General features: G+C 38.9%; 1 protein-coding gene across 2 annotated transcripts in view; it reads left to right on the forward strand.

Annotated features, from left to right (window-relative positions):
• The window catches only part of PPFIA2 (PTPRF interacting protein alpha 2), a 534,766-nt gene that overhangs the window by 395,145 nt on the left and 125,009 nt on the right, over positions 1 to 14,612 (forward strand). For both annotated transcript variants that reach the window (XM_067559878.1, XM_067559879.1), the window contains exon 7: positions 2,354 to 2,470. In XM_067559878.1, the coding sequence (XP_067415979.1) occupies positions 2,354 to 2,470 (117 nt within the window). The remainder of the gene's footprint in view (positions 1 to 2,353; positions 2,471 to 14,612) is intronic.

The following is a 14,612-nucleotide window of genomic DNA, read 5'->3' on the forward strand; positions in this document are numbered from 1 at the left end:
TCTATGTAACTGGGATTTTGATAATTAGGGCTGAATCCTGTCTTCCTTGTGCAGCCAAAACGTCATTTGGAGTCAGAACGAATTTACACAAGAATATAAGGAATGCAGATTGCATCTAACAGTTTATATCACCATTTATTTTATATTTTCATATAAGTACTTTGTATTTGTATAAGTACATTCATTTATGTATGCAGTGTTGTTATAGCCATGTTGGTCCTAAGATATTAGAGAGACAAGGTGGGTGAGGGAATATCTTTTATTAGACCAACTTCTATTCTTAAGATCTGTGTAAGCTTGAAAGCTTCTCTCTCACCAACAGAAGTTGGTCCAATAAAAGATATTTCCTCACCTACCTATTTTATATTTATACTTTATATTTTCATATGAGTATTTTGGGTCAAATTCTGCACTCTGGTTTGTCTTTGCATTGAAATCAATGAGAGTTGCAACAGAAGCCATAAGTTGGAGTTCAGTATGTAGTGAATCAGTTTGGCTCATAACCTAAAAGTGCAATTTTCCTCAGCAAAATTTACATGTATTTATTCAGTTACATTCAGTTATTTAAGCTGTCGTCCCTTTGAGCCCTCTCATGTGTGTAATGCTCTTTCTGGAGCTACTGCATACACTTTTTATGATCAAAAGGTAAATGTAGGTTAAAAAAATGAAATTTAGAAAATTATGCTTTAAGGTTAAAGTGTGGTTCTGTCCTGAAAAATAAATTTGTAAAAGTGACAGTGTAGGGTCCCAGAGTATGCCTTCTCTCAGTGACTTTCCAATCCAATCTGCTCAATTTACAAATAAATAGATTACTTTTTCTAGCTTCCATTCACATTAACTTTAACCTGAAATCTGAAAGTTGTAAGTGTGAAAGAGGGTCAATTATGAATTTAGCAGGGTGCCACTTAGATTTTAAATCTGAAATCTAACAAAGTAGTTTTGCCAATATATAATAGAATCCTTTTTATTGAGTTCAGGGAGTGTTTGTTTACTAGTTTAATGCTGGGTTCTTTTCAGGTCAGCTTTTAACTTGAACAATATTTCTCTAAACAAGACACTTGCTTATTCTTTACCTGCCAATAGTTTATTAATGCCCTTCAGAATCACATTAATATATAATCAACAGTTCACCCCTCAAACATAGACACAATCAATTGTGAGTACTACAAACACACAACAGACTTGCAATAATTATCACTGGGTTGAGTTGAGGCTTAGCAGTTATATCAAACAACAATACAAATTACTAAGATTTCTTATTACATTTTCTTATGATCAACAATTTTCAATTCTTTAGGACCCAACACATTTATCACACTTACAAGGGTGCACTCTTTACGGCACTATGTAGAGCGTGGTTTTATCTCTTTGACGAGATTGGTCCAAACGGGACAAGTTTAGAATATTGAAAGCAATTGCTTAAAACAATTCTATTCAATCTCACTTAGGCCAATTTGCTTGGATTTATAAAGGAGTTAAAATCTAAAATATGGTTATTGGAGGTCTCACTAGACAGTGTGGACTTGACAAGATAATCTGCAGTTATTTATATTAAAGAATAGAATGGGAAATACAATATTTGAAATGAATTCTCACTACTTCTTATCATCTTACCACTGGGACATGGGGAGATTCCTTTCCATATGGCTGGTATGGGCATGGGGTCACACTTAGGATTTTTCAGATTTTTGTGTTGGGTTCACTGAACAAACTTGCACACCTGGGTGACCTGAGCAATAGGACTTATTAGAGAGGGCCACCCTCTGATTCCTGTTCAACATATGCCAAGTGGGTGCTCAGATATTAACTTTTTTTGTTTCATACTCACTGAAAGTTAGGAAATCCACACTTAGAGCTAATACTTCATTTTACATAATGGCTTGTTTCTTCTTGGCCTTTTGCCAAAGTTTTCCTGTAGTGTCAGCTTAATGTCAGCTGTGTCCTTTATGAGGGACTGTATCCTGTTCAGGTAGGGAAATTATCTCAGTGACCTAATAGGTCTTTCTTATTTCTAACTAATAATAAATGAAAATTGTCCCAGCACTAGGGGAGGTTAAAAATGAGTGAGCAAGCCTTAATATGTCATTTGCTACCATTTATTGATTCATGTCATATACTCAGTAATATTTAAACATCATTTTAATAAGTTTTTGCCCTAATAATTTTTATTATTTATTAATAATGGCAATATTTTTAAAAATCCCTTACAAATCTATGCCCCAAATCTGTAATTGGAGCCATGTAGATGACTCCTTATGTCTGCAACGATTGGATCAAGACCTTAATACATTTCATGCTTATCTGTTTAGTGATTTCTATGACGTTAACCATTTATTTATGTTCTTGTTCACAGATTGTAGCTTTACGTGAACAAAATGCACACATTCAAAGGAAAATGGCATCTGGAGAAGGGCCTGCTGAATCAGAACATATTGAAGGAATGGAGCCAGGGCAAAAGGTTCATGAAAAGGTATAAAAAAATAGTTTTTTATTAGTGAGTCAAGATAGAGAGAAATATTGAAACTAAAATTAACATAATAATCAGATTCAAATATTGGTCCCAGTTCTGTTCCATCAAGCAAACCCATGTTGTTGGACCCTGGGTGTAGAAAGTCCTCCCCCAGACGCCAGAGATGACTGGCACATCCCAGAACATGAGCGGGACACTTGAGCGAGGAGCTTATTAGGCAGATTCCCTGGGCAGCCTCTGCCAGTGTGACTTTTATGTGGCCCCATCTGGAAATTAAAGTTTTTCACTATAAGTGGAAATTCAGGGGAAGGACAATGATGGTAATGTACACCATGAATCACCTTTTTCCTGGAAATTCCAGAAAACGCCATTAAAATCCTTTAAACTGGTCTCTGGGAAAACCAGTAGGGCTATGAACTAATAAACCAATAGATCCATTGCTCTGTTCTAGAAATCTAGTTTTTTTCCTGCAGCTAATAGGCAGAAATATACAAAATGTCTGTGGATCTTCTTCTATTTCAGACTTTCTATTGGAATTCTTGCCTGATTTTCCACTTCCAAACCTTCTCTTATTACTTTTAAGTGATGCATACTACCAACCCAAAAAACTACTAAATAATACCAATAGTGCTTAGCACTGTGTAGTGTTTTACATGTTCAAAATGTTTAGAAACAGTACATTAATTCCCATGACATGCTTGGGGGACTAAGTATGCATTGCTGTTCTCATGTCTCAAATGGAGAAGTTGATGCAGTTAGAGTGAGTGTTTTGCCAAGGTCTCAGAGGTGGCTTATATGAAAAACAGTTTAGATATTAGGTTCTGAGTCCTTTGCTCAGGTCACTGGTGCTTGGTCTGTGATACCAAGTGAAATCCTCTAAAAATTGTGTTTATTATATAGAGATTGATATTTAAATGGAAGTTATTGAATATCCATTTTTGTGATTGCAGTTCATAGGACTTAGACTTCTAGACACCTAATTGTGCCTGCACGTATTCGTCTTAAAAAAGTAGAGGCTTCTTGTTAAAATAAAGACAGCAGTCTCGAGGCATATACATGCCTATGTTTCAGATTTGAATTAGTTATTTCATGATTGGCTAGGTAGGGTGTTCTCACCCACCATAATGTTGTGTCCCTCAAAGTGCTAGCACAGTGTCCACAGCAACTGTAATTCCCTTGTAGGCAGTGAAATACAATTTCTTATAATAGTTTCTAATAAACTCATACTATAGTCTATCATTATTATTCCAATTAATTCATTATTATTTCTTGATTATAATTAGATGACAGAATCTCACCCAGTAAGTTTTAACCCCAAGGTGAGTTACCAACAGATTTCTGTAGGATTAGGAGGCTGTGTCCTCTCCTCAATAACACCAGTGCTACCCTAGAGGAGGTTCCTGGCAATCTGTCCTTGATAATTCTATTGCTAACTTGAAGGGAAGTTGTGGTGATTTGATTTCCCTGCTTCTGGTGGAGTTCATCCCTTTATTCAATCTGTGCCAGAGAACACACATTTCTGGACCTCATAAAAATAGTTGCAAAGAGTAAATTTTTTGCCTTTGCACCAGGCCTTACTAATTTTCAAAATAATTTCCAAGAGACACCTGAGGACTCCTTTAAAAAATATTTACCCCTTTTGTCCACCTCACATCAATTACACAAATAGAAGACTGTGCTAGTCGATCAATATACAAATGTTTTATAAGGTCTTACTCAAGGTCTTATAACATTTTATACAAGGTATAAGATTTTGCAGTTTCTGCACTTTATATAAGATTGTCTACCTAGAAGTTCTGGTTATGAGAAAATATTTGTGTTTAAATGGAAAACAGATGAACAGATCCTCTGCTTTTTTGAAAGTACACCTGGTGTGGTGCATAGGGTATTGCACAGGAGGAGTGGGAGGTGAAGTTTGTTGTAAACCAGTTCTGGTATTATTGGCACATCATGAATGACCAGTACTTTGGGGTTCTGCTGATTGGTAATCTGCAAGTACCAGCCAGAACAGTGTGCGGACCATTCAGAATCTAAGTGGTAGGAAAGAGTTTCTCTTTATCCCACTGGGGTGTGTGTGGAAAAGCAGTTGCCAGAATAGCCTGCAGAAGCATAATGCTCCAGTCGCCAGGAAGAAGGGAGAACCAGACAGAGAAAAGTGTGGTGCTTCCTTCCAGATTACCAATATGGAGGGGAGAGTGAAGGAAACAATACCCTCCTAGTAACCCAGGGTGAGGAGGAGGAGAAAGTTTGGGTCCAGTCCTTCCAGGACTTAATATATCAGAGCAACGAGATAACCATAGGTATGGAATTTAGACAAAGGATTTGCCTCTGAGATTATAGAAGGAAAAAAAATGAGAAATTTAGAACAAGATTTAATTGGAATTTGATTTTAGCCATCCATGAAGCTATTTTTATCTCCTCCTTTCTTTGCTACCCAGTAAAATGCAAATACAATATGCATTTGGCAGATTGCTGACATGAGTAGAACTGCTGTTCTCTAATTTTGCTTAGTGGAGTGATGGATAGTGACATTAATTCTACTTACAACAAAGAAAACACTACTTATGAATGTATTTATTTATTGGCATTTCTACATATGAACATTTAATTTGCACTAGTTGTATTTACCTGGTATCCTGAAAGTTCCATTTTCAGAAGAAACAACGAGAGTCCTGTAGCACTTTAAAGACTAACAAATTTAATTTCTGCAAGCATAAGCTTTTGTGGGCTGCAACCCACTTTGTCAGATGCAAGAAATAGAAATCAGATGGGGGTATATATATACATCCAAAGGTAATGAACAACACTGGGGAGGGTAAGTGTTAGCAGGCTGCAGTAGTATTCTCAAGAGTAGCTTACATGTGCGTGCATCTTTATTTGTTTATGTAATCTGCGTGGGTCAGACGTACTCTAAATATAAGCTAAGCGTCTATGCCCTCGTTTCTTATAAATTCTTACTAGTTGACAAATATATGCACTTTTGTTAAGCTAGTGAATGACATGACTCCTCAAGAACAGAGTACTCCTAGCAAACTGAAAGCATCACGCTCCCTACTTCCTTTGCCAGCCACATCTTCTGTTTTGAGCCATGCTAAGCTCCATGCTTTCAAGTAGAGCTGAGCAAAAATCCTTCACAAAATGCCAGTATTTCAACATTTTTTTTTGTTTGTTTTTTTGTTTTGCTTCAAATTGGGACAAAAAGTAGAAATATTTTCATGGAATGCATATTTTTTGAAAAAATTCTAAATGGAAAGTTTCTAAAATTTTTATTGGAATGAAATGTCTTGTTAAACCAAATAAAAATATTTCAGGTCACAAAAGGGCTGTGGCCACTAATTCAGCTCAAAGGTTGGTGTAGTGACTGAAGGAAATGGGAGGCTGGATAGGGGGATTAGCATCCATGTTCCCTAGCCCCAGTTTGGAAGGGCAGGGTTTCACCTCATCAACAATTCTGCATTTCTTCCACATAAATACCTGAATATTCTAAGCTTTATGTGGTTTGAGTAGATTTAATCCATTTCATATATTTTAATTAAAGTACATTCTTAGAGGAGAGGAGGAAAAATGGACAAGATCACTAGAAGCATACATTTCAATATTTAACATTGCAGCAAAAAATGGGGTCTATTATTTTTATAGAAAGGCAATAGCCTATGTGTAATTGGGGTTGCGTGTGTTCCATCCCCCCTCATTCTTTACATTTAAGTTTCTGAGGTATGGAAGCTGGAAAAATTAGAAGTAAATCAACACTGGCAAATTATCATCATGCTTTTTTGATGCATCATATCTCAAAAACGGTGAGACCTAGAAACTTCAAATTTGTTCACAAATTCTTGAGTGCCCATTGACCTCTTCAGAATTGTATCTTTTACCTGCCTTCAAAGCACTCCTGTTTACAAACAAGAGGACCCAATCCTGTATGTATTGAACTCAGTGTCAGAATTTCTTTTGACTTCAGAGGATGGAGGATTGGCTCCAATACTGCAAAACTATCCATATATGAATAGCTTCTTGTATAAGTACTACACTCATAAGTAGCTCTATTGTGTTTTATTATGTTACTTACGAGTAAGAATTTGGGGAGAACTAAAGTTGTTACGATTGTATACAGTTCTTGTGTTACATTCTGAGTATGTTACCTCAAAAAATGAATTTTGGGATGTTGCTATAATGACCTGCCTAGTGCCCCCTTAGCCTGTCTTCCCAAGGTAAAAGTTTCTGGGGTTGTTAAGGAAACACTAAAGGACACAAAAAGAACCTTTCAATAAAGTAATTGACACAGGCAGTATTCTTTCCAAAACAAAGTATCTTTTTATTGATGTAATTAATAATCCCTACTACAATATGATCTAAAAAGTCTAAACAAGGCACAAAATCCCTGAAACACAGTCCGTTATTGCAAGTTAAAGAGCACTTAAACTACAATTGCATATAGTTTAAATGGTTCTAAATGTTGTAAGTGGCCAGTTTGCAACAAATTGCTGACAGCAGATCTTAAAGTGCTTTAAAGTTTACATAGATATGTTGCAATTAATAACAGAATTTATGCATTTTTATCAACACACACACACTAACCCTGTATACTATCCTATGCTAGACTTATACTGAACTATAATTAAAAGAATATGAAGCTTATTCTATAAATCCATTGATGTTTGCTTTTTACATATCACTGCTGCTGCTGTTCAGTTCTGGTCAGCTCTACTTCACTTCAGTTTTATTCTCTCTGTCTGCAGTGGTTTTTCTTTGTCTTCTCTTGCTTGCTTCGCATCTCTTCCCACATGCCTCTCTCAGACTCAGACTCTGAACTCAGAAACTTTTTCTGACAGCTGGCCTTTTATGCTACCTTGTAGCTCTCTCTTTATCTACCTTGCTATTCTTAGAAACAATTACCTCACCCACAGGTGCCCAGACTTAACCATTACCTCAGAATTCTGATTGACAGCTCTGACCTTTAAAACAAGTTGTAACTGGTTTGAATGGGCCCTGACCAGCTAGCTGCTCAGCTAATTGACCTTTCTGTCACCCCTTACTGCTGAGAAGAATGCTGAGTAGCCATCATTCTTGCACATGCTCACCGTTATTTACCTCAGAGCTCTGATTCTGCCAATCCATGCACACATACTTGGCTCTTTGCTAGGGCATCATTAAAAAAATCATAAATTCGTACTAATGCTACTCAACGTATCCGCTCTCACGGTGGAGTGATTTTTGCTTATTCAGAACAGAGATCAAAAATACAAAGTAGAGACTGGAAAATTTCTCTAGTATTAGTCTCATAATTTCATCTGCAACTCATATTTCGAACCTCTGTTCAAAATTCCTGCAAACCCACATGTGCCTCTTCGCTATCATTTCTGACAGAAGCATGGAGCCTGCACTATTGTCATGAGCGTTGCAAGCACAGGTCACATGATCCTGCAGTATTTGCAGATCCACAAGAGGAGCCACAGGGAACATGATGTTTCTTCGGAGGGGGACATCGAAAGAAACAATTCAGTATTGTTGGCAGCATTCATGGAGCAACTGCTCATTGTGGAGTTCTGGTTGTAGACCTGAGAAAAAAGCACTGACTGGTGGGATCACATTGTCATGCTGGTTTGGCATGACAAGCGGTGGTTGCAGAACTTTTGGATTCACAAGGCTATATTCCTCGAATCATGCTCTGAACTTGCTCCAGGCTTCTAGCGCAGGGACACCAAAATGAGAGTCATGTTGACATCTGAGAAGCAAGTGGCAGTTGCGTTGTGGAAACTTGCAACGCCAGATTGCTACCGGTCAGTTAGGAATCAATTTGGAGTTGGGAAATCCTCCGCAGGGGTGGTTGTCATGCAAGTGTGCAGGGCCTTTAATCACCTCCTGCTACGCAGGACTGTGACTCTGGGCAAGGTGCAGGACATAGTGGATGGTTTTGCAGCAATGGGATTCCCAAACTGCAGTGGGCTGATAGATGGCATGCTTATCCCTATTCTGTCACCAGACTACCTTGCCACAGAGTACATCAACAGAAAGGGCTTCTTTTCCATGGTAATGCAAGCACTGATGGATCACCAGGGATACGTTTCCAACATCAGTGTGGGGTGGTCAGTGAAGGTGCATGACCCGTGCACCTTTAAGAACACATGACTGTTCAGAAAGCTGCAAGCAGGGACTTTCTTTCCCCAATGGTGGATTACCATTGGGAATATTGAAACACTAATAGTGATCCTCAGAGACCCAGTCTACCCCTTGCTCCTATGGCTCCCGAAGCAGTACACCGACCACACTGAAAGCACCAAGGAGGGCTTCAACTACAGGCTCAGCGGATGCAGAATGACAGCTGAATGTGCCTTTGTTCATTTGAAGGGTTGCTGGCAACCCTTATGAGATTGGACCTCACTGAGAAAAATAACCCAATGGTTATAGCTGCCTGCTGTGTCCTGCATAATATCTGTGAAGCAAAGGGGAGGAAGTTTCTGCCAGGGTGGAGGGCAGAGATGGAGTGGCTGTCTGCTAAATTTGACCAGCCAGATACAAGAGCTGTAAGAAGAGTTCAGTTCTGAGCTATACGGCTCAGGGAGGCTTTGAAAGACCATTTTATTAGTGAGCCAGAGTAGTGCACCTATTAATATTGTCTGAGACTGGTGTTATGGGTTTGGTGACAAATTGAAGTAACAGGAAATTGGTGGGTATCAGACCTGCTCAGCACCCGCCAGCCTATGTTGTGAACTAATAAAGATGCACTATGTTCCAAAACTAGATTTTTTTTCTGTAACATGAACCAGGCAAATTTAAAAAAAAATTACAGTTTTATAGCATTTAATAAATTAAGAGAACATAACTAACAAAGGGAAAAAATGGTCATTTCCATTTCAGGTACACATACTCCAACCATGTCTGCCACAGGTCAGTGTGTGTGCAGCTGTGATTGTCTTTAATGTCCCCCAGGTTGGAGTGGTAGGGGTAGTGCAGTGGCCTCTAATGCCACTTGGAATGTTGAGGGGGCTGTAGGGAGGTCCCAACATTGAGTTGTGTTAGGGCTTCAGAGGGAGTTGAGCACAGGATTCTTGGACCTTCAGGTCTACCAGAGTTTGCAGCATTTCTGTTTGCTGCCTGAGAAGCCCCAGTATGTCCTGGTGCATCTCCTTCTCCTTTTCCTGCGTTGAGTCCTGGGACTCTCCCCTCCCCACTCTTTCTTTCTCAATGCTGTCATTCTCCTGGCCCTGGTCTCATTCTCTGATGCAGCACAGACTTGCAGCATCTCCTGGAACATGTCATCCCAAGTCGTCTTCTTCCTCTTCCTTATCTGTATCAGGCATTTCATGGGTGTGGAGGGAGGAAGGGGACCCTCAAGGCCGCAGTACCATCAGCTTCATATACAACACACAGAGGTACCATTGGCAGCGTATTTATGACAGAAATCTAAACTTTGGATACTGACCTCACGGATCAAGGATCCCCCTTGATGCCCTTTGATCCCCAAAATTGTAAGCACTGCATTCTCACTTCTCTTTGGGACTGATACAGCATGGCATCAATCACAGCACCAGTCAGAGTGAGTATGGGCCTCCGGGTGGAGGGTTGGGGAAATGAGGGGGGGATAGTTTACAGGCACGAGTATATTCATATAAGGCTGTGGAACTGAATACCGGCACAGATGTTTTCCACAGATGGTGGTGATTTTAGTTGATATCTCACTCCTGAGGGTAACAGAGGCAGAGAGAGCACAGCTGTTGCTATCCCGATGCTGCCCAAATCCTTATGATACTAGCCTGTGTTCTGCAATAGTGCCTGCTAAAGTAATCGCTGAATGGCGGTGGGAAAGTGTCCTACCATGGTGGAAGAAATAAGGCAGCCCTCCCCAGAAACCTTAAATAAAGGATTACAGAGTACCTCCAGAAAAGTTTCAACTCAATTTCTACAGAGGATTCACAGAACATCCCAGTGCACATAAACAAACTATTCCATGTGGCCCCCTCTGTCTATCTCTAGAGGGGAATGAAAAGCAGATAGCAACTCTATCTGTCCTGGTTGTTTCATTACCTCTTCCAGCACAAGTAAAAAAGAGTAAATCAACAGATGTGTCCTTCTACTTTAGGGTTTCCATCCCTGTAATTTCAAAGCAAACTGCATACTTACCAGAGGTTCCTTCACCTGCATCAGGCTCGCTCATGCTCGACTGTCAGGACAGGCAGGACTGCAGTGAAGTCAAAAACGTGTCCTGGCTTGCCATGCTGATGTCGCCTGTTCCCCATATTTCTCCTCTTCCTCGTCCTCCTCCTCCTCCTCCTCGCTATTTACATTAGAGGCCTGTGACTTGGGCTTCTCAGAAGTAACCACTGGGCTCTTGTGGGTGGTGGTGGAGTCTCTGCCTAGGATGGCATGCAGCTTTTTATAAGAGCAGCAGGTCTGTGACTCCACACAAGATCAATTGTTGGACTCCCTTGCTTTCAGGTACACCTGCCACAGCTCCTTGGCTTTTCACACAGCTCATCCCTATTGTAGTCCTTCTCTTCCATGGCCCAAGCAATCTGCTCATAGATGTCAACATTTTTACAGCTGGATCGGAGCTGTGCCTGCACAGCCTCTTTTCCACACAGAACTAGGAGATCCACCACCTCCTGTGTACTCCCGGCAGGAGTGTGTCTGCATTGTGTAGCCAGTGTGATCAGCTGGGTAGTTGCACACAACAATGGAGAGCTGCTAGGTATGCTCGCCAAGCCAGGGACCAGGAAAAGGAATTTTAAAAATGTGCTGTGCTTTGAAGGGGAGGGATGACTTCCTGTCCACCTGGCCCCTGAGCAGTGGAGTTCACAGTGGTGACCAAGCAGTCCCTATGGGGCTAGTAACAGTCAATGTAAGTAATGCAGTGTCTGCGCTGATAATGCATTGACCTAACTACATTGACCTAATCCTGTAGCATGAACCAGGCCTTAGTAAGACCACAATTGGAATACTGTGTCCATTTCTCATGTTCACACTTTAAAAAGGATGTTGAATTATTGGAAAGGATTCAGAAAAGAGCTACAAGAATGATTTGAGGTCTGGAAAACATGCCTTATAAATGGAAGACTTAAGAAGCTCAGTCTATTTAATTTAGCCAGAAGAAAGTTTAGGTTTATCCAATCATGGTCTACAAGTACCTATTTGGGGAATAGATTTCTGATAGTAGATGGCTCTTTAATTTAACAGAAAAAGACATAACTAGATCCATTGGTTGGTAGCTCAAGCTAGACATATTCAGACTATAAAAATATTTTAACAGCAAGGGTAATTAACCACTGGAATAACTTATCCAGAGATGTGCTGAATTCTCCATCACTTGACATTTTTAAATCAAGACTGGTTATTTTTCTAAAAGATATATTATAGCTCAAACAGAAGTTATAGGCTTGATGCAGAACGTGGATGAGGTTCTTTGGCTTGTGTTATGCATGAGGTCAGACTAGATGATCATTATGGTCCCTTCTGGCCTTAATTCTATGAATCTCTGTACTCCTACTCAATAAATAACCAAATGATGATTTTCAAGTTCTGAAGGCAATGGGTATTATAATTTGGTCCTTACAATGGGATTTTGAAGTATTTTAGTTTTCCATTATCATAGATCCAGCCACCACAGCAGTTGGCAAGATTAATAATTAATTAATTAATTCTTTTGAATCTTAACATGAATACTGGTTTGCTTAACATAAAAGAAAGAGAAAAATACTTAGAAGAGATACAGTTGGAATTTTGTGTAATAAGATTACAAATGTGGGAACGTGTACAGTATACTGCATATTTTTAAACTGCAAAATAACCTGTGGAGTAACAGTAGCTGGCAGTAACAGTAGTTTTACAAGAACATAAAACATTGCATCTATTCTATTTAATGACAACTAGATCCGCAATTCATGTGCGTTAAGCACAAACAGAAACTGAAAAACTTCAACATGCAACAAGAAATAAATGCCTAACTTACAAAACTAACAAAAGAAGAACATTTTGGAAAAAAATAAAAGAAAAGAATGTAAGTGTATATGGTATCTTAGAGCACAAACATTCATACTCTATGACAACATGTGAACTAAATCCAATAAAGTACTGCAAAGAAGGGTGAAGTAGATGTCCAGAAATGTAATTTAGGAAACTTAAATATGTAAAAAGAAAGCAAAATAATATAAGGACATAGGGATTCCAATACTGGGTTATTCCAATGGTCCAACTAATCCTGTATGTATGTGATGAACACCTGATGTTTCAGAGAGACAAGGTGGATGAGGTAATATTTTTTTATTGGACCAACTTCTTTTGGTGAGAACTCTGTGTGACTCGAAGGCTTCTTTCTCTCACCAAAAGAAATTAGTCTAATAAAAAGTATTACCTCACCCATCTTCTCTCTGTAATATCCTAGGATCGACATGACCACAACTACACTTGATTCTTCGGAGGACATTCAGGGGATTCCATAATGACATAGCAACTTCCATAAAACTGTTCTAGCCACTGTATCAAGGACTTTTTGGAAATCCATAAAATTAATCTGACGCATCTGATGAATCAAATGCATCTGACGAAGTGGGTTTCTGCCCACGAAAGCTTATGCCCACATACATTTGTTAGTCTTTAAGGTGCCACAGAACTCTCGTTGTTTTGCATAAAATTAATGTAAAGCTCTGACTGCCAGTCGCTCAACAGTTTTATGAACATATGTACAGTTACTATTTAATCTATACATGTCTGAACCCTGCCTGTTCCTGTCTCCTGTCTGAACCTTGCCTGTTCCTTTGTCTGAACCTTGCCTGTTGTAACCTTGAATCTACTGCTTTCTTTTTTGTCTTGAATAAGAATGTAAATACCTTGCTTGGGATAGACAAAAATTGAATGTCCCTCAAAGTTTTGCACTGTCTCCTATGGCTGCTTCCCTATATGACCAACTTTCTACTCATTTAGTATTTTTTCTCCTTTCCATATCTTTTATAAGAGGCCTATCAAAATGTCCACTGTGTTCTTCAAATCTACCTTGAGAACCTCCATTAGGAAGTTATCTGGATCTGGTGGCTTTCCACTTTTTAACTGATTGAATACCGTCTGTACTTCTACTCTGGTGATAGGTTATAGCTTGATGTCCACATCATCTTCTTCCTCTATGTGTGGGGGATTGGCCAGGGGATCACCATTCAGCAGCTGACTAAAGTATTGCCTCCGTATATTTAATTATTCTGATGTCTTCATTGTTTAGTTGCCCTCATTGTCTTGGACTGCTCAATTGATATTTGTTTTTCTTCCTGGCAGCTGTCCATTGATATTGTACATTTTCTGCATGTCATTTTGTATTGCAGCAGTTTGTACTTCTGTTGCCATTTTGTCTATAAAAATCTCATTTGTTTTTCCTAGTACTCTTTTAACCATTTTGTTCTTTACAATATATTCCTCCTGAAGTCACTGTCTGTGTTCTTGTTCTTGCTTGATTCAGTTTGTTTAATTTTGCATCTTTCTTTTATTTTCTTCTGTGTATTCTCAAATACCATTTGTTATGGTATTTCTTCCTGAATTCCAGCACTTCTTCACAAGTTTCGGTGAAAGTTTTCTTTACCCATTTCCATTTGCCTTCTACTGTTCCATCGTCTTCACCTTCAAGCATCTGGTATCATTTGCTAGCACAATTCTAAACCCTTGCTATATTGTCATCTGTTAAGGTTGGCATCTCTGCTTTTCTGATCTGTTTTTTTTTTTCCTATTTTTATTCTCAATTAAGCTACTTATAATGCATGGTCTGTTCCCACATCTGTCCCATTCCTGCAAAATACATCTAAAATTCTTCTCTATGTGTGCCAAATTGTAATATGATCAGTTTGGATCCCTGTTCTCTAATTTGCTGACCTCCAAGTTATCTTACGAATAGTACAGTAAGGGAAGATAGTTCTTGCAATAAGGTTTTCATTCCATAAAAATCAGCAACCATTTCACTGTTTTCATTTTTTCATCGAAGCCTTGTTTCCTCATAATTACCTCCCTGACATTGTTGCTGCTTTAGCATTCATATCTCAAATTACTAGGAGGACATCTCTTTTCAGGAACTTATCTATTATATTATCTATTATATTATGTAGATGCTCTAAGAAGGTTTCTCTTTCCTCTGGGTGAACTTGATTTGTTGGTGAATGACATTGAATAATGG

Source organism: Emydura macquarii, unplaced genomic scaffold (assembly GCF_026122565.2).
Source record: "Emydura macquarii macquarii isolate MOO-44397 ecotype Brisbane River unplaced genomic scaffold, CSIRO-AGI_Emac_v2 contig_2205, whole genome shotgun sequence".
NCBI lineage: Eukaryota > Metazoa > Chordata > Testudines > Chelidae > Emydura > Emydura macquarii.